The sequence below is a fragment of the Seriola lalandi genome, unplaced genomic scaffold (assembly GCF_002814215.2).
Source record: "Seriola lalandi dorsalis isolate HSWRI2012SDOR001 ecotype SW California unplaced genomic scaffold, Sedor1 jcf7180002054579, whole genome shotgun sequence".
Classification (NCBI taxonomy): domain Eukaryota; kingdom Metazoa; phylum Chordata; class Actinopteri; order Carangiformes; family Carangidae; genus Seriola; species Seriola lalandi.
This window is the reverse complement of record NW_019525132.1, coordinates 2,066,769-2,087,437: the sequence shown is the minus strand read 5'-3', so window position 1 is coordinate 2,087,437 and position 20,669 is coordinate 2,066,769. Positions and strand designations below refer to the sequence as shown.

Genomic DNA, 20,669 nt, shown 5'->3' with positions numbered 1-20,669 from the left:
CTGCTGTTTGCCCTGCCCAGCTCCAGGGCAACTGGTATCTGGGAATCCAGACTAGAGAAAGTCAGACCTCATTCGTGGCAGTCTGGACCACCTTACCCTGTGTTTCCTGTGTTATGAGCGGGACAGAATGGACGGAGCCATTTGGACGACAGCTAGCACCTGCTAATTATTATGAAGTGCAGGAAAACATGACTGTTTAAAAGCAACTCCCCTCGGTGATGGCAGTATTACCATCAAAGTTACAGTCCACAGAAGAAATCCTTTTTTTCCACATTGACTTGCGCATGTTTGATATTTATCATAAATTCATACATTGAGGATTTTGACTCTGTTTTAATATAACTTTTCTTCATAGCAGTCTTATTAGACATGTTTTATTGTGAAAGGCAGTTAAATATTGAGACTTGGCCATACTGGGTTCCCATACTGAAATGTCCACTCCTGAGATGGTAGGGGATGACAATACATTACTTTTATTTCCCAAAACTACATACTGCATCTGCTTCTTCTGCTGGGGATTAAATATTTGATGATGACTTTCAAGTGGTTTTTTTTTTTTTTTTTCCTGGTCTGAATGTGGATATCAAACAACTTGAAATTACATTTTGGCCACTAATGGCCTTTTCAACCCACATTCAAAGTGTTGTTTGATCATGTGCGTGGGTTTATGAGGATGTGTGTTAACCCGCTAATGGGGAGCTGACATAGGGGTTGTTTTAATTTACTCATATGTGTGTGTATATGTACGTATGTGTGTATGTGTGTGTGGTAATACTGTGTAGGAATCAGATGAAGATAGAAGTGGGTGTTGGCGCCCGGCTGTCAGGTTAAGTGTGTTTTTCATGCAGCTCCCTCTGCCGCTGATTGCTGAGGCCCCCCTCAGCCTAGGGGATTACGACACACACACACACACACACACACAGACACAGGTGCACCCACATTTCTATTCATGCCTGAGGTCAGTTATTCTATCATAGTCTGCAACCCCCCCCCGTCACAGACACATGCCGTGTACTGGTTCCCAATGGATCTGTAAACTCAGGCAGCTAATTGAAACGGGAGATAGATAGTAAATCAAAGTGGGATTGCACCAGGCTTTAATCAGACATAGTGATCACACTGTAGTTGGCATGAGGACATCTAGAGAAGCCAGTGAACGTTCACAAAACTTCACATTCACACCCTTGTTTCAGAGATATTTTAGTCTCTTACCGAAAGTTTGAACAAATCATCTATTTGTGCCACAAGAATTGCTTCTTTAAAAAGCCATTATCTTATCCAATAATATTTAGTGTGGGAATCTGAAATACAGGGCTCGTCAGGTCACCCCTGTCCTGTCCACATTATGCCATTGTTCAGTGTGCTTGAGTCAATATGTACCACACAGTGTTTCTAATGCATCAAAATTAACTAACAAGCCCGTTAATTTAACCCTTCGCTAGCCCGCGGATTGAGTTTTTGCAATGACTGGTTCAAATAAACAGCAGGCCACCCCGCATTTGTTTTACATAACGTTTTATATGTTGTCATGTGTGTCGATACTGTTCACCCTCTTCTGACCAATGCATCTACTATTTGGGTAAAGATATTGTGGCTTTCTGATAATGGGCGCAGAGAGTTATCCATCACTGACAGAGCGCTGTTGAGATAATGACCAGCGTTGTTTGAATAGATTATAGGGGAGACCATATTTGGGAGACCAAAATGAGGCCAGATAATTTCAGTGGCACCATTTAGTTAAAATCCACATAATATTTTGAAGTCTCATTCCCTTTCTTGCTGTGAATGAGATGAGAAGATTGTGTTATCCGTACAAAAACTGACATGAGAGTGCTATCAGATAAGCAAACCCTCTCCGGGCTTATCGTCTTATCACCTAACTCTTAGCAAGAAAGCAAATGAGCATATTTATAAAAAAAAAAAAAAAAAAAAAAAAAGTTAAACTATTCTTTTTAATAATGGAAATAGCGTTCTTTGTGTCTCTTTTTTCGTCTCCATGGTAATGTGCTAGAGTTTGGGGTCAGCTCTGCTAAGCTTCTCTCCTCTGCCACCTCCCAGCACTCTTCTTCTCTCTCTCTTTTTCCCACTGTCTCTGTAGCTCTCTCCACCCCATTCTCTTGCGCTCTGATGATGAAGCACTTTTAGATTTGCCCGTTAATAATGCATGTTTCTGATCCCCATCGCCCGTCATTTTTTCATGTGTTCTCTCTCGCTCTCTTTCTCCTTCGCTCTGCCTCTCCTGCTGGAGATTTCTGATGTCTTGTTGCATTCCCGTCTCCTTTCGTTAACACCCCCCCCCCCGCCTTTCCCCTCATCTGTGTCTGCCCTCTCTCTGTTCTCAGTTCAAATGAGATCATTCAATTCAGCTCCATATATTTCAAACCATTCAGTCAATATTCTTCATTTCAGTCGTGTTCAGTTCAGGTGAACAGTCTTCAAACGGTGCTCCCTTCTTTCCTTGCCTCTCTCTATCTACATCATTGCGTTTCCATGGTAACGGGTCACGGCTTGGGCTTGGGTTGGCGTTCCTCCAATCTCTCTCTCTCTCTCTCTCTCTGTGTGTGACAGCAGCTACTCACCCACATCACCGCCGGGAGATCAGTGGAAAGACCCCTCTGTCATCTTTTGCATTACCCAATGAGTTCAAACAGCTCGACCTCGCCTTATTAATGGCCGCTCACACGATCCACTGTCTTTCTCCTCCGAGCTAACTATGACCGTAATGGCTTCACGTCTAAATGGGCCGGCGTTCTTTGTCCGTCACATTTGTTTTGCTAATGTGAGATGAATGGAGAGTCTCTCTGGAGATTATGATAATAACATTCACGGACACGAAGTGAAGCCTGTTTAGTGTGTGTGTGTGTGTGGCATGTGTCTGTGTGCGTGGGGTGGGGTGGGATAACCTTTCATTTGTGTGCGTGTCCCCTGCTGGAGGTAAAAGTAATAAAAGTGACTGGAGACATTTTGGTTATTGATTGAAGGCCTTGTGTTCAGCTAGACTGGGTATTCCCTGGAGAGTTGGGAGGTGTGTGTGTGTGTGTGTGTGTGTGTGTGTGTCTTTTTTTTTTTCAACCAAAGACAACAGTTTCAAATATTAAACCTTTACACCACCAGTCATTTAAAGTGAGTGTGTCATTTATCTGCTTGTCCATTTTCTTCCATCTTATCTGATGCTGATTAACCACTGGAAGGACACTGAGCCATGTTTGCATAAATGTAAGCTGTGCAGGTCTTTGACTGAGCATTTCTTTGCCAAACGAGTTGCAATAAAAACATCATAGCTACATAATGTCACAGGGGACAAAAGGAGTAGAAACGCTGCTCTGATAATATTAGATTATTCTTTCATCCTTAAACCTTTATAATAGCATGAGCTTCAGAACCGGTTTTTCTAATTTTAGCTGGAAAACAGCCCCATTAATGCCTCATGTTCTTCTCGCACACGCAGGTTTGAACGACCTTCTGAGGACGAGACGGTGGCTGAAGTTGAATCCTCACAGGTAAGTGAAAGATTTCTAATGAATCTACTTTGTCTGCTTTACTAATTTAACCATTATTTCACTGTTGGTAACCCCTGATGTCTCGCTGGATGAGGGTGGCGTCCCAGTGATATTCTGTATATGTGCACTCTCTGCTAAATGGTCTTCATCGTATCCGTTTCTGACAGAACCGTAAATATCCTTGCGTTTGAAATGGCACTCGAAAGGCCCTTTTGTGAATTTTCGAATCTTTTCAAACCATGGCTGAATTTCAAATAAGAAATGTCAAGTTAGCATGGATGGAAAGTGCTGAGTGTTAAGGAGTGACTCACAGTGGCAGTGACTGATTTATACCCTTTGCAGTCTTGGCTGTGCCCTCTTGGTATAACTGCAGCATGTACTGTATTCTCACCAGGTGGCAAGTCAACAAACAGTTGCATAGTGCTCGTTGCAACCTCTGTGTGGCTGTTTAGGGGTCACCTTTTTTTCGCTGCTTTTAGTTGCTATGTGAAATTCCCTGATGCAGAAAAATAATGTTAGTGAGTAGATGTGAAAACATTGACAGGCTAGAAGCTGGGAGTGAAATTAACAGTATGGCCACACCCAGCAAGGCGAGAGGTGTTTGAGTGGAAAAATAGGAGCCACATATTCTGGCATCACCTGCTGCTGAACACACACTTCTATCCACACACACACACACACAAAAACAGGGAGAGGATGCAGACAGTGCACAGATGCCATTTAACACACTCAAATGAACAATTTATGAAAAAAAAAAAGAAAAATCCAGTTTCATTTCATATTTTATGCACATCGAGATAAAAATAGAGTCATTTTCCAGAGGTCTAAAAAAAAAAAAGTCTGACTACTGTATTAGACAGTATTTCTGTGTCAATGCTGAGCAGCAACAATATAAAGATTGTGTACTACAGGCCTGTGTGAACATTAATACACACGTGCTGCGTCTGCCTCGTGGAAAACCCATAAAAACATATTTGTCAGCAGGGAGCAATGTCTTCGTAAGTAGAGCAAGCGAGCAAGTGCTGCAGCACAGTATTACATAACACTCCACTACGATATTTCCGCCTCCCATTACTATCATTGGAACCTGAATAGCGCCATAAGAGCACTCCACTATATTGCTCTGATCCATAATTTTAACAGTGAGTCATTATCCTGGCAGTTTATTTTACTGAAAAGACGACATGGACAAGTGGTTTGGATTCAGTTATTGTAGGTCGTGCTGACGGATCTCCTCTCCTCTCACAGTCTTTGCCCTCCTACAGTTCCCTCTTTCCTCCTCTCCATCCTTCTGTTTGAGTAATCCTGATGAACAGATGGGTGGAGGAGAAAAAAAGAAAACACAAAAAGGGTTCATGCCAGCTTGTTGCGCTGCTATAACACCGTCAATCAGTCCCCCCTCCGCCCCCCCTCTCACCTCCTGCCCCTTTCCAATCATGCCCTGTTCTCGCCTGTCAACATTTCAGCCTGCTCTACCTCCGCTCCGTCCTTTATCATTACGTGCTTATATTTGCACCGCCCGACCCTGATGGCGTTTGTCGCTCAGTCCATCGATCGATCTGACCATCTGTCTGTCTGGCCATCCATCACGACCAGCAGCCACTGCCCAGACTGCCACGGAATGAACTTTGATACTCTCCAGACAACACAACATTACCAGGGTTGACACTCCATGAGAAATAAAACCTGAAAAATGAGCCTCCTGTTCAACAGCTTTGGAAAGGTACGATGAACCTTCTACAAGCGAGGTCTCCAGAGATGGATCAGGCCTAGTAATATGCAAAAGGATCTTGTGGGAACTTCAGCCATAAAAGTTGCAACACTCTCTCTCTCTTTCTCTTTCCCTCTCAGAGACGTGCGCAGTAACTCGTGTCGTAGTAAAGCCCAGAGTCACGTACCGAGGACACGTGCATCTATCTGCACATCAATACATTTTACCTAGCAATAGCACCCAGGAATACCAATGAGACTTGGCCCTCTTACAAGCCCGGCTGGATTTATGTAGCCACTGTCACATTGTCACATTGTATTAGAATGAAACTGACTATTGATTTTAGGTCCTTTTTTAAATTTTTTTTTATCATAACACGCGTCGTCTTTGTCCGCTTCATTCCAAGCACGCCTTTTGCAGCAGCTCGGCAACCAATCTCTGTCATCTGGTTTCTCCCTTGATCCCGATTTAGATTTTAAATAGATGGCTTGGAAACTGAAAACAACCAGATTGGATAGATGAGTAAATAGAGAGGAATACAGTAATTGGATGGAGGGTTTGGAAGCCAAAGAGAGCTGACTGGATAGGCAATAAATGTCATTAAATACAAGGCTATGGAGAAATAATATGAGTGTGAGTGTGTGTGTGTGTGTGTGTGTGTGTGTGTGTGTGTGTGTGTGTGTGGAGCTGCATTTCTTGTAAATCCTGTTATTAAATGATGTTTTTTATTTAAAGCATTGATTATTACTTGAATCAGCATGAGCCACTTATTTTCTACACTCTTCATTGAGTATGTATGACCATATGGGCTATAAAATGATTAGCCACGGGCCACCTTTGTTACACACCAAGATACATTTTTAAAGGATATTATATCTGCCTTGGTTTTCCTTCATTTTTGTATCATTTTACTTTTATATATGCACAAATTTACACAAACACAATCACACGGAGAAACACGTTCCCTTATGGATTTAACCAGCATGTCCCTCTTCTCTGGCTGAGCCCACAGCTTTTGATGAGATGACCTTAGACAGGCGAGACGTGCACGCGCACACACACGCACACACACACACACACACACACACACATGCACGCACACGGGCACACACCCAACACCCAGCCAAGCCCCCGGCAGCCGACAAACCGGTCCATACGCCTGGTAAAATGTGTGCAATTGTCCAAATATCACAGCACTGTAATTGGACATCAGATGAAGCGAATTTTAATGGCAGCTATCACTAATGGCTTTTGATGAGTTACACATGAATGGGTGCAGTGCTTTGTTTTTCAGCAATTATCATTTTCCATAGCCTCTCCGGTCTAATCGTGTACTCTTCTGGAGGCCTTCAACACAACCACAACCTGCAGTTTGAGAGGATAGATCATACTGAAGGTTGATTTCCTACATTTCAAATACAATACAAGTCAGTATTTTTGTTGTCCGTGGTTTAAAATAGGTGAAGCACACTCAAAAAGCCTTTTCTTTTCAAAGCAGGTGTTCATTTTTTCCCCACTAGGCCAACACGGCAGCTAGTGTTAACAGTCCTTTATCAGGCAGCGGGTGTGACACCTCCTCTGTCTGAGCTGTCCTACCCTTCCCGTTTTTTCTCACCTTCTGACAGAGGATCGCTCCGTTACCTGATTGTGCCCGGAGCAAAGCTGTTAAGATTCAGTTCACAGAGAGGCAGGGATGCTCGCCTTCCCTGAATAGGAAGAAAAGGAGAAAGGAAATGACAATAACTCTTTTTGTGTGTGTGTCAGGGTCGAGCTATTCATATCAGGGATTCAAGAAAGCGTGGAGATGCATGGGAATTCACTGCAGCAGGGTTAAATATTGAGTTGGATTATAAACTATACTATATTTGAGTTAGCACCATTGCACGAGTATCGAAAAGTACAACTGCTTTTCTATCATTTCTCTTATGCAGTACAGATCTATACCTAGTCTTTTATAACTCGAAGTGTCACCTTGTGCCCTAGAACACCCCTGCCGTTTCAGTGTTATCCCGGTGGTAAACAACATGAAGGACAATAGCCCCCGTGGGGTGGTTTGTAGAGGTGCGGATGGGGGAGAGGCACGGCCTGGCGCATGCTGACCATCAGCACTTCACAAAGCCTCAGAGAAAAGCAGGCGCTGGGGGATTCTGCGGATGGTGCTAGAACAACTGACCCCAAAAAAGGGAAGGCCCTGCGTGTTTGTGTGTGTGCAAAAAGAGGCTGAGAGAGTTTGTTTTGATTAGGTGGCTGTGTGTGATCCGGTTTGGAGACAAAGAGGCTGCCAGTTCTGTGTTTTCATTGCAAAGAAGTGGTGTTAGTGTAGGGAAAGCTCCTCTTACAATAACTTCCAACGTAGTGGGCAGCTTCTGTTGAAGTCAACAGTTAAATCATGACGCTTTCCAAAAAAAAAAAAAAAAAAAAGTCAAGCAGTTGTCACTCGCAGCTGGAGAGTTGCTGGTTCCACTTTCGGGCAAAGGCAGTTGAAGTGCTATTTAGCAACCGTCAAGTGTACAAGAATGTAGTGGCCAAGAGTGTAACATTTCCCTGGAAAGAACACCAGTAACACAAGTATTCCATTACCTCATCCTCACTACTACTTTATTGTCTCTCTTACAACAAACTCCACACCTCTCCTCTGCATTTCCCAGTCTCAAGTATTTGTTTGACACAAAATACACCCTGTACGACACCCTGCATAGCTTCACTTTAGCTTGAGAGCGAGTGCTTTACCGCCTTACCTTCCAAGGGAACGAACCGCGCAACAGTATCCATCTATTGTCTGCACTCTAAATGTTGCTTTAGTAAATAATACTTAACCCTGTAAAAAGATATGAAACGTGCATGAATAGCGCCACATCTCTTAAAGCGGATTAGCCAGGCAGCGCCGCCTCTTGTTTTCCTTCCAGATCGAAAAGTGCTTTGGCCCAAAGAAGTCGGGCCATTTTCTCACCTTACAATGGGCTTTGTTGATGGCAGACTTGGCCGCCTGACGCAGGTTCGTCAAGGAGGGAGAGAGGAAGAGAGATGGGGGGGCGACAAGGGACGGAGCCAGTAAAGTTATCAAATGGACAGACACATTGGGGCGTTCTGTCTCAGGGTCAGCTGCTTCCTCCAGAGGGCTGTTAAATTAAAACAGTGTTTTAAAAATGAAAAACAATCTCCGTAAACACATATCACATGACCATTCACGTACACTGGGCGTGCGTGTTGCCAGTGTAAACAGGAAACGGATCGTCTACTCTGTAGTTGGTCAGTTGCGAGGAACAGCAAAGGAAGTTGCAGTGTTAAAATGCAGAATTTCACTGCACAACAGCTGCTAGCAAAGAAAACAGGGTCAGCAATACTTGAGTAAGTCGCTATTCATGTTGCATTCACTACTGGTAGTCTTGACTGATAAGACCCAAACCAGTGGAGCAAATGTGGGTGTCTGTTTGCAAGGGCCCTTTTTTTGGGGGGGGGGTCCAAAGGTCTCCTGCGTCGTCCAGTGTGAAAAAGCAACCCCAGAGTTTTCAAACTAAAACGAGGGCCAGCAGCGTTTCCGAAATTCTCCGTTTTAGAGGCTCAAAAACTCAGTAAGAAAAAACAAAACAGCGTAGATACAGCAAAAATGATGTTACGTAGTAGTGCGGCCGTAGTCTCCCGGTGCGATCTTCTTGGTATCCACTGGCAGTGCTTTACATTCCTTCTCTCTTTGTGTTCAGCTCCAAGCTCAGCCCATGTCTGAGGAAAAAGTCTCAGCTCTAATGAACTCACTGTGCGCTGCCTCGCCCAGAAACAAACAACAGTCAAAGTTAGCAAACTAGCTGGTGCAGGTAGTTGAGAATTTGGCAGCTAAAGAGCCAGATTTGTATCATTGGTTTCCACAACAGCGTGAGACAGTTAGCTAGAAGTCCTAACCTCAGGTGTTTGTCATATGTGTCATATCAGCAGTGGTCTTTGTGTGTGGTCTGCACTCAGTGCTAACATGTATTTGTTTACATTTTTCTTCCCCACCATCTGCTCAGTTTCAGGGAGTGCGGCTTCTCGTTTCAGCTACTTGGTATCATTTCCGTTCAGCAAAGAAGCTCGAATGCGCATCCCCCCCCCCCCCCGTGGAAACACGCAGCAGAACAGCACATGTGTAAAGTGCGCTTTTCTAAAATGTCAGCGGTGGAGTGGTCGTTACGGTTATGTTCACATTTATGCTGCAGTTCCTCTCCATGTGTTTGTGGGGACTCTCCGGGCTCAGAAGCTCCTATTCTAGTGACCTGGTTACTGGAGACGGTCAAATTGTTAGACGGCAACTGCAGACCAGTGTAGTCCGGGCAGATTCTTATGATTCATGTTGCTTTGAACGAGAAGATAATTGTCTGCAAATTCTATTATGCATAACTCATTGTGGCATCAGTGTTTTCATGTACAAAGAGTGATCAGTGTGTGTGTGTGCCGAGATGCAACAAAAAGCACACACACTCCAGTCTAGTCTAGCTGAAAGCAGTGCAACTCAGTCTATTGTCTCCAAAATATCTCTGTCACCGTGATGTGATGTGACTGCAGATGACTGTGTTTTCATCCCTCCTCCCTAATTCTCTCCCTGCCTCCCCTTTGCCTCGTCCCTCATCCGTCTAGTCAGGCTGTCATCCCTCAGCGTCTCTCAGTGTGACTGAAGGCTGTGGAGTGACCAACTTAGCACATTGCTTCAGGGTTTTGCGAAACTGAAGGGCAGGGGAGACTGTTAGGTTTGTGTCAGCGAACTTCACGTCATTCTTTGTTATTGTTATTGGGAAACGCGAGATCTGGGTATAGTGACCGCTTTTATCCGTGCAGAGCAAAAAATCAGGGGTTCAGTGTTTTGGTCAGACTCTCACGGAATTGCTCGTGACTAATCATATTTTCCAAAATGTCAAAATCTATTCCTGTATTCTGTGATGAGACAGGATCCGGTGTTTGCGGTTTCAAATGTAAAGAGAAGCTGTGTGCATGAGATAAGTAACGGGAAGGTTGTTTAAATCGAAAGGAAACAGATAAAAGTATGTGGTTACATAGCAGTACAAAACGCCATATCTGTCAAATCCTTTCAAACAACTAACAGAAAGGCGCACTCGTGTCCAACAAAAGCTTCCTTTTACAGCTCTGGTTTCTTTAAACACAGACACCGTCACACGTACAGCACAATGAAATATAAGTATTTCATGGTTTGACTCAGGTTCAATAGCCCCTCAGTTGTTTAATGTTCATCTTCAGTCCACATGCACAAAGGGAATAGATCCAGGCAACAGGAAAGGTCAGTGTGTGGTGTGAACAGGCACACAAAGTGGATTAACCCCTGAATTACATTTTTATAGGCCTGCACTTATGTAATGGTAGTGTGCGGCAGTGGTCAGGCTTTCTGTGAGGAACTGTGGACTATCGATTCATCCATTAATGAAGACTCCTAGTATATCACTGCAAACTCACATCAGACATCATCTGGGAGAATGTTATGAGTAAATGAAGGCTTGCATTGACTTCCTGAGGGCAGAGATGTAGGATGGGCAAGCCATTACGATCCATTAACATGTCCTTTTAAAAAGATACACTGAACACCTTCCCGATCACTCTGCAAGAGATGAGTGTCAGCTACAGTAAATGCTCTAAATGTACCGTAACCTTGAAGACCTCATGGGCTCGGTTTAAGGATGATTTGCAAAACACAAAATGACTAAGTGAAATAGAAGAAGGGAGGCAGGAAGTGAAAGATGGAGAAATACAGGGATATAGTTGTCGAGACGGAAAGGCAGGGCTGCAGGGCGGCGTGTTGACCTCTGGGCTTTGACCCCTGAGTCAGTGAGAAGAAGGCAGGGGAGGATGAGAGATGTCCTGCCCACTAGCAAAAGTCATCCCACTCGTCTTCCTTTGAGTCTTCTTTGTCATCATCATCTTCCGGTTCTCGTCTGTGCCCTGCGAGAAAATGAGCAATGGGAAATTATTTTGTTCACATTGCGCTTTAGGATGAATGTCGGGCTGTGTGTGTGTGTGTGTGTGTGTGTGTGTGTGTGTGTGTGTGTGTGTGTGTGTGTGTGTGTGTGTGTGTATAATTTGTGCTTCTGTGACACCCATATTGCTGCCAGAGAAATGTCTTCCTGCCCACTGCACAGTACAGGCTCGTAGCATCACCTTGAACTATGGTAAATTCACTCAACAGGCTTCAAAAACACATTAACACTTTTTTTATTTATTTATTTATTTATTTTGACCGTGCTACAACAGGTACGAAAGAGTGTTTGTCCTCGCTTAAAGGTTAAAGGTTCAGTGTTATGCTGTATGATCATGCAAATTTGAAAAGGTGCTGATGTATTTCCGACGCCAATGTCTGAACAATTTATGCCTCTTAACACAGTGACATTCTCGCTGTTGAAATATGGAGATGTCGACATTTGCACATGGCAGCTAATTTTATGTCTGTGTGTCTGTTTTCTGTTTGTGTCTGTGTGTTTCGTGCTGTGTTTTTAACCCTTAATCCCCCCCCCCGCCTCTCTGGAGATGTGAACCAGGTCAGACATTAAAACCGAGACACAGGATAAGAACAGATGACAGAGATGCATGCTGGGGGATTTTTTTTTATTTATTTTTTTTTTACGTTTATATATCAAATATGGTGTTAAATAGATTGTTTAATTCCCTTATTTTCTTTTTTGGTGAAGGGTTAGATTAGATGATTGAAACTTATCACAAAGATTGTAAACAGGGAAAGAGCGCTATAGTAGCCTGGCTAATTAAAAATGGCTGGCCAGTCCAAAAGTATCAAAATCAGCTGACCAGCCCATGAAAATCTCACCAATAAACATGTTTTATCGTGTTTGTTTAATCCATACAAAGCCCAAAGTGTAACAGACTCAATTCTCCTCCAGAAAACGAACAGACACATTCCCCAAAACTTTGAACTTTTGCTTTAAGGGTAATTTTACAAATCAGTGATTTAAATCACAATGTTTCCTTTGATAGGAACCATTTGAGGCAATGTCTCCTTTATAGTAGCGCCTGACCACATTTAGGCTATCATATATTTGTCGCTAGATGACGTCATGCGCTAATATTTCCATATTTCCGAAAACCTTGAAATAAGTCAGCATCTTTGCACCTCGTCCTGAATTCAATGGCTTTTTTTTTTTGGGTGAGATGCCTGAAATAAGGCCTGTGGTGACGTTTTCAGGTTTTATTCTACAACATAAAATCAGTCTGTAAATACCCCAGCTGTGATTTTTTTTTTTAAGCTCTTACGAGTCTTAAAAAAGATGGTTGCTAATAAGTGTCTAAATGAGACAGAGGTTGTTTGGGACATTAAATATCGTCATACCAAACATGAACACAGATCCACTCAACAGTGCACCTTCATAACCGTGTTGTGTTCATACTCACGCTCTTGCTAAATTTCTAGGAAAGGTTTCTGTAGAAGACCGAAAACCGAATGACAAGGTGGAAGCTTAGTGGTGGTGACTACGCAATGTGACCGTGGTGTAGTTCGTTTATAGCCTGACATTAGCTTTTTACTTCTGGCAACTGTCCTTAGGCTTCAAAAATCAAATATGTGGTGTTAATTTCTAAGGATTATCTTGCTGAACAAAATCTGTTCATCAAAGAGCTTCTTCTTTTCTGCAATAATCCAAAAGCTAATTCTATGCAGAGGACTATATAGTGAGCACATCGGTGAAATGGAAAAACACTTTCTGACACTACTCAGGTAATTTTCTCCACACTTTTGCTCCGTCTCTCAGCACGAGCGCAATGCATGATGGTATTGCTTGGTTAGCGACCATCGGTTGTACACTGCTTTTCATGATGCACTGTGGGAAACTATGAGTATATACTGTATATAGGGTATAATAATTCTCATTATACATTCGGACAGCACCACAAAATGGCGAACTCACCATATAGTGGACTATAAAGGGAGTGGTGAGTGATTTTGGAACTCCCAAAAATTTGATTGGCCAATAAAAATATGTCATCCCTGCAGCACTCTATTCTGCCTTGTGTCAGATGCATAGGTCAGACGTGTCAGCCCTTTACATCAGTCTGCTTCTCTCCTACTCACTGTGCTCACATACAGAATTCCCAATCAAGCTGTTCTCATATACATCATGTTTTTGTTTTTTTCTGTTGTCGGATGACGGAACAAGTATGAAATAGTGACTAAAGCGCGGCCAATTAAGATGTTAACCAGCTGCTCTGCAGTGCTAAAGAAAGTTAAAAGCAAAAGAATACCCCTCTTATTTTATCCGTCACACGTTGCACAGCTTGCACATGCGCAGCTCGTTCAAGTCTACGACAGCTGCCATGCGAAACAGACGTAGACACAGACAGGTGGACGTTTGCGTTTGTTGTTACGTGCTTTTTTTATTAATTTTTTTAAGTTGCTAAAAGGGGTCTGAAAAGTTGCTAAAGTTGGCAACACTGTATATTTGGGTTGTGACGTTGTGACCATCAATCTAGAATGAATTTGAACTAAAATGGTACTTTGAACGCAGCCCATGTTTTCTAAACATTTCCAAACCTCTTTGTAGGATTTAAGTTCTGTTGATTCTGGTGCCTCTGCTGCTTTTCTTACTCTTTATACTCTTATTGACAATAATGTTACTGTGGTTACATTTTACAAACTCATCAAACAACCTTACATTTATGAAAGATTTGTGGTGTTGATTCCAAAATACTTCATTTCGTTTGGTGTCATGATTATCTTTTCAAGGCTCACTAGTTTTCTGTATTTGACAGTACAAGGAGAACAGTATCCTCTGTTACTGACAGGGCGACAGGCCAATGCACTGGAGGTCAACACACTGTTCCATGTGGAAATTTCTGAATTGTACAGATCATTACAAATCAAATAGTTGCCCCTTGTTTGAGCAGTATTTCGAAATAAAACATGACACCACATATTTATCCAAATAGTGTGTATGTTGGCAGATATGTAATGAAAAGTGAGTGAACTTAAGTGTTTTATTGGCAGCATTTTTATATACTTATGTTAGTCTTAATGTTCAATATGGTTGTCTTTTCCGGTGTTTTTACATACTATTATACTTACATTTGATAAATATTTATTGTTCAGCTGTAAAATGGCATTTCTCAGACATGTCTGTGACAAAATACTTGTTAAAAAGTTTGACTGCATATTTTTCATCAGATTTTTATTATTTTCAATAATTATATAGGCCTAAAAAAATTCTGTCAGTCAGGTTCTATTTTAAATCAGAAGACCAGTAAAGTAATTGATGCTGCATTTGAATTTTCACACGTCCCCTATCATCATCATCTTCCCTCCGGCTGTAGAATTCCTTTTTCCTTTCCTCCCCTCCCCCATCCTCTGTACTTTCTTTGGATGTCTTCATTTTTAACCATTTGCACATTCTCTTGAACTTCCATCATCCGTCTCCCAAAAGTCGCACTTATTCCCAACCAGGTGAATGGGCTTCACTGTCTGTGAGAAAATGGCCTGAGGTCCAGCAAGGCTTAATATGGCCACTGTCGCCATGGGGGAGGCTTCTTCTTCTTTTTTTCTTTTTTTTTTTGCTGCAGCAGCACAGAGCGTTATAGTAATTAATCAGAAGATGGGCCATTACATTTGCATGATATCACATTGCCTTTTCCACAATGTGATTAGAAGATTTAGCATGCATGGCCTTCATCTAATGCATTCAGTTGTGTTGCTCTCTTCTCTCGCTCTTTCTCTCCATCGTCTTCCTTCTCGATTAACTAATGAGAGTAATATCCAGTAGGACGTGTCGGCGTAATTAGCTGTGTCCTGGGGTTGTATTAGCTCACACTCTGCCTAGCTCAGCTGGATAAAATCTGACACACTACTTTCTGAGTGTGTGTTCATTACCACACTCTCCCTATGTCATCAGACATGGATCTTCTCCAGCAGAGTAGAGACTGGCCTGTGTTTAGCAGTGAGCCTGATAATTTCACCTTTGAAATGCCTCTGAACACTTCAACCTCCTGTGTATATGTAGACCTCTGTATGCGCACGTGTGTGTGTGTGTGTCTACAATGTATGTGCAAAGATGCATGTGCGAGTCATGAATAATGAAGATGTCAGGATGGACTGAGCCATGTACCTGACAGCAGCACACGGCTCCACCTTGAATTCCATCTCAGGCTGCTGACAGGAGTTACTATCACCCTTTGGCGACTTTGCTCCGTTCACATAACACCAGGGGAAAAATGTATTTTCTTGAATAAAATTAAACATTAATAGTGGTGCTTGAATCTTGCAAACATTTTAAGACTGTATATCATTAGATATTATGCCCATCTTCCTGAATTAGGCAGGCTAACATGTATATTATATTGTGCAGCAGACAGACATTAATCAAAACCAGCATATGCAGGGGAGGGTCTGAATGCCATTAGGTGCTGTGATATATTACCAATTTGCTAATAAATGAAAGCCTGCAAATGCACGTGACAGAGGCCTATACACACTGAAAGACAGAGGACATAAAAGGGAAAAACAAAGACAGTCAGAATTTTCCAGCTCCCCATGGTGCAGTTTACAAGAGCCCGTTAATGCCAACACGATTTTGTGTGTGTGATGGCTGTACATATTAATCTGCGTCTCTTTGTTATGTTATATTATGCTATAGCGCTTGTGGGTGTGCACTCATGTGTAACTCGATTCATATAACACACTGCACTGGCAAGAATGTTTTGGTCCCCCCCACTGATGTGCATTTGTGCGTGCACGTGCCAATCTGTGCGCAGGCTATATCTGCGGCGGAGCTGTAATTGTTCCGGCCGAGTGCACTCACATGCCATATGTTTACAGGCAGACACGTGGTGTCAGGCGGGACACCTCAGCGGTGCACACGGGATGTTCCAGTAAGCAGTTGGCCATCTTTGTCAATAACAATGCCAATGTGAACACAGCTAGCACCAAATATCTCCACAGAGGCTTCCTAAACACACGAGTGTGTGTCTTCTCTCAATCTAAGGTGCAATGGATGTTGGCAGCTCCCACACATAAAAAGCCTAGTATTACAAAATGAAGTGTGCTTGAGTCTAAACTAATGCTTATGTGAAGCTGCTGTGTCTCTATATATGTTCTCCAACACTCGAAGGTAAATAACGGGAGATGGACAGATAAGTGCACAGTGCATAGGTTCTTCAAATAAAGACTGAAATCAAGTTTGTTTTGACTTCTCCTCCTGCCAAAGTCTATATGTTGGCAGAATGACAGGCTATCTAACTGACAAGCCACTTGCAATGCTCTACTTAAACACCCTGCTTTGGATGTTGGACCCTGTGAATGTCAGTAAACTGCATAGAAAAAGGCGACAAAGTGAAGTTTCCATTGCAGTTCAGACTAAATATTTATATCTCTGTACCCTTGTCTGTCATTTTTATGGACTAATATTGTATACACATTGCACTTACACCCCTTTTAACACCCTTGCAACTATGTATGTGTGTGTGTGTGAGAGTATACTTTACCAAAAATAACCCATATAGTAAAATGTTTTGTTTTTTTTTTTATCATTTTTTCTACCACTCTGTTGTGTGGATCCAGACTTCTTCACCGTGTTGACCACCTGAACTGCTGTTGAACCTGGATAAGAAGGTTTTCACCATGACGCACCCATCCATGGACTGGAATAGGAAGTGGACGCCTGGCTTCGGAGCTGTGCTGCTCATACTCTTGAGTCGCATGACATCAGCGCTAGAGGTGCCTCTAGATCGTAAGTATCTTCTTTACCGATATCACGTTTATACATAGTAATATTGCAATACAGGACATGGTATTCCACTTCCGTAAATTAAGGAAACTTTTCATGCTCTAATGGAAATTACATTCAGCAGAGCTTAATGAATTATAGCTTCTACGAGCCGCAAAAAGAGCTTTAGATGAGCTCCACTCGGCAGTTCTTGTAATTCATATTTGCATGTTTCAGCATGGAGTTGTGGTTTTCAGTTATGAAATGCAATTCAAATTTTGGAGGAACTCTTTTTCCCTTCATATCACATATCCTGTGTTGAAATTGTAATATTTTCAGCTGCCTCTGTTGCATTTATTGCACCTGCCTCACAAAAACTGAAGCAAGTAGGAAAGCTTGTCCTTAACCAAACTTCAGGCAGGCTCAATCAAATGCTTAAAAGTACCTGAAAGCGCAACTATTTCACCTGAACCTGCTGTTTACTCCTTGCAAAAACTAACACCTTTCCTCACTATTCTACTACTACTGTGGTACGGCGTGTCATGGTGGACAAAAAGCTAAAGTACTGGAAGGATGTAAGTTGGCTCAAACACTGCTGTGACTTCTAGTGTGGAGTTTTTGCTCTTAAACTTAAATTGTCTTTGTGTGGGTTTGGGCAATGTTAGATGTGCATGCAGTTATTTTAGCACTGTTACCATATAAAGTGGCTTGCTTGTCTTGGAGTGGTGCTCCATGGTAAGTTGTCTGTCTTCAGATTGGAGTGAGATAGCTATTGTGGCTTTATTGTTTGCAGAGAGAGTTTTCCGCTCCAGACTTGATTGTCAGGTCGGACTGAATGTTAATGTTTGTTGCATGCTGCCTGCGCCTCCTCTGCTTGAATATTGAAGTTCCAGTCTGCAATGCTTACATTGCGCTGTTTGTGCGTGTGTCTCAACTGTGCTTCTACTGATGTATCTCCAGTGCCTCAACCCCCAACTATAACACTACAGTCCCCAAAGGATTACATCTTTGATCCGCGGGAGAACATCGTCATCCACTGTGAGGCCAAGGGGAAGCCAAATCCCAGGTGAGACAATCACTCCTCCCACTGCCACTGGGGCTTGTTTATTAGAACATGTGCAACGTGCAAGAAAAAGTATGCAGGTATCCATCCCAGTTCAACACTGCGTTAGCATATTTCACTGGTTTCCTCTCTCCTGAAATGTTATTGTAAAGATACAACCTGAGAGTTTCAGAAATCAAGAGCAAACTGATTTCCATTCAGTTTTATGGTTCCTCTGTGAAATATAGACCTGTTCCTGAGGGCAACTTAACCTGGAGCAGTGTGGAAATATGGATCACCATAGCAACTGTTGTCATGGCGAGCAAATCGCTTGAGAGACACCTGGCAGAGAGAATTAGCCACAGTTTAGATTTTGCCAGCAGTCTCTGAATCAAATGAGTTACAATCAGCCAAACTCCCCGCCATGAAAACAATAATTCAAATCAATCTGCATAATGAAGCAGAATGCATGTTGATGATTTGAACACATGGGTTGTATCGTGTCATTTCCACTCATTTGTATGTTTCCTTGTTGCTGCTGGCCTGGAAAATAAAATGTTATTTATTGTTCCGCTTGATCCTAGCTTTTCATGGACGAGAAATGGAACCCACTTTGACGTCGAGAAAGACTCCAAAGTCCTGATGAAACCCGGTTCAGGAACTCTGGTTATTGACATCAGCGGGGAGAAGGCGGAGGCCTACGAAGGAACGTACCAGTGTACAGCTCACAATGAGCACGGCACCGCAGTTTCCAACAACATTGTCATCAGGCAGTCCAGTAAGACTCCTTCTTATACTCCATTCCATTTTTTTCCCCCATTTTTGTAAATTAAAACTGATCCTAATGGCTTCAGCACCAACTACAGTTTGATAAGTTATGTTTTACACTTTGTTCAAAACATTTAATGAACATTTATATGATCTTAAGTTCTGGGAAGCCTTCAGAACCTTTGTTTGATGCTTGCGACTCGCAGGGTCCCCCTTGTGGTCGAAGGAAAGAAATGAAGCCATCACCGTGCAGATGGGGGTCTCCCTGGTGCTGCAGTGCCGACCCCCTGCCGGGCTACCCCCTCCTGTCATCTTCTGGATGGATAACAGTGAGTCGTTTGCATGTGTGCATATCTGCGCTCATTATACAAGGACATAAGGATTTAACATTCACAAACAAAAGGATTGTACATTTAAAATATGTATCCAGCATTCTATATCTATTCTATCTTTTTTGCTGCCTTTTTGAACATGACAGTGGATGATGATATAAATCATGAGGTATTTGGATAGATTTGATAAATAGGTGTGGAAAATAGGTGTTTTTACCAACTCATTTACCAATGAAAAAGTAAAGATGTAGTACTTACACCAAGGTCTCACTGCAGTGAAGCTTTTGTGATGACCCTCACTTGTAAGTCACTTTGGATAAAAGCGTCTGCCAAATGAGTAAATGTAAACGTCCTTTTCTAGAAAAACTAAGTCCAACAAGCTCATTACATTGATAAATTGTTCCTTTTTTAGCGTTTTAACACGCCATGTCCTTCAGACTTTCAGAGGCTGCCGCTGGATCAGCGAGTGTCCCAGGCCCTGAACGGAGACTTGTACTTTTCAAATGTTCTCCTAGAAGACACCAGGAGTGACTACATCTGCTATGCTCGCTTCCCCCACACACAGACCATCCAGCAGAAACAGCCCATTTCAGTCACCGTGCTCAACAGTAAGTCAAGACACTGAACAGGCCTATATCAGTTGAAATAAACCATTGCTTTTTGATTATGGTTGCATGCATTTTCTAGATGTACTTTTTCCCCATGTTTGTGATACATTAGGGTCTTGCATTACTGTGTTGCTTGTGACACAATTTGATATGTTACTCATGCAAAACTGTCTTAGAAGAATTTTGGTTGCTGGTCTTCCTGTATTGTACATTTGCTGTGCTTTAAAAAGCACATATAGCAATATTTGATTTTATAATGGCCATATGTCACCTGTTAGAATGACATAACGGTATTTTATATTATGTTACACCCATAATTTGACAACGCTTTTGCAGCAATGCAAAATTATTCTGTACTTACACTGCACAGTCAAGTGCATTTGTTTAAACACATGGGGGAAAAGTGATTGTAAAATAAAGCATTGCCTGTTTATTTCCTAGTTTTGCATGCTTATGATTTTCTGTTATATTACAGTGGAAACAATGAATGAGACTGTGGCCGCTTTATACAATGTCACTGATTTCTTTAGTGGTGAGTGCTGCTGGTTTATTCCCATTCAGCCCCCCCTCAGTGTGAACCCAGCCCCGTTTTTACTCCCTCGCATAACTGTACCCGACATACACACTCACCTTTAACTTGGTCTCAATCCCCTCCTCTGTGATTATATTAACATGTACTCTTCCATTAGGTGTCTCGCATTTTATCTGATTAGTTTTATGTGGAGTTCATTCTAATGCAAATTATAGGTTTAAGGGTAGAGTGTCAGTCAAACCATTGATTTTGATCAATACAAATAAAACTGAATTGACTGTGATGCATGATACAATATTTATTATAAGACAAAATCAACAGTATCTGTTTATTGCCTGTGTGTAGATAACATTATATCCTAACAAGCTCTGAACTACCTAATACTTTCAAAGCATGCAAACATTACATATCAGCTAAATACATCTCCCCTGGAATCACAAATACCCACACAAATCCAGACTGATTTCTTCATCTGCTCCATCACTGGTTATCCAAGATGGCCAC

General features: G+C 42.3%; 1 protein-coding gene across 1 annotated transcript in view; it reads left to right on the top strand.

The window, feature by feature from the left end:
* Positions 1-20,669, top strand: part of nrcama (neuronal cell adhesion molecule a) — a 52,654-nt gene that overhangs the window by 16,240 nt on the left and 15,745 nt on the right. Inside the window, exons 2-7 of the mRNA XM_087177076.1 lie at positions 3,449-3,500; positions 16,739-16,907; positions 17,844-17,949; positions 18,510-18,703; positions 18,900-19,022; positions 19,463-19,633. Of these exons, the coding sequence (XP_087033202.1) occupies positions 16,799-16,907; positions 17,844-17,949; positions 18,510-18,703; positions 18,900-19,022; positions 19,463-19,633 (703 nt within the window). The 5' untranslated portion in view covers positions 3,449-3,500; positions 16,739-16,798. The remainder of the gene's footprint in view (positions 1-3,448; positions 3,501-16,738; positions 16,908-17,843; positions 17,950-18,509; positions 18,704-18,899; positions 19,023-19,462; positions 19,634-20,669) is intronic.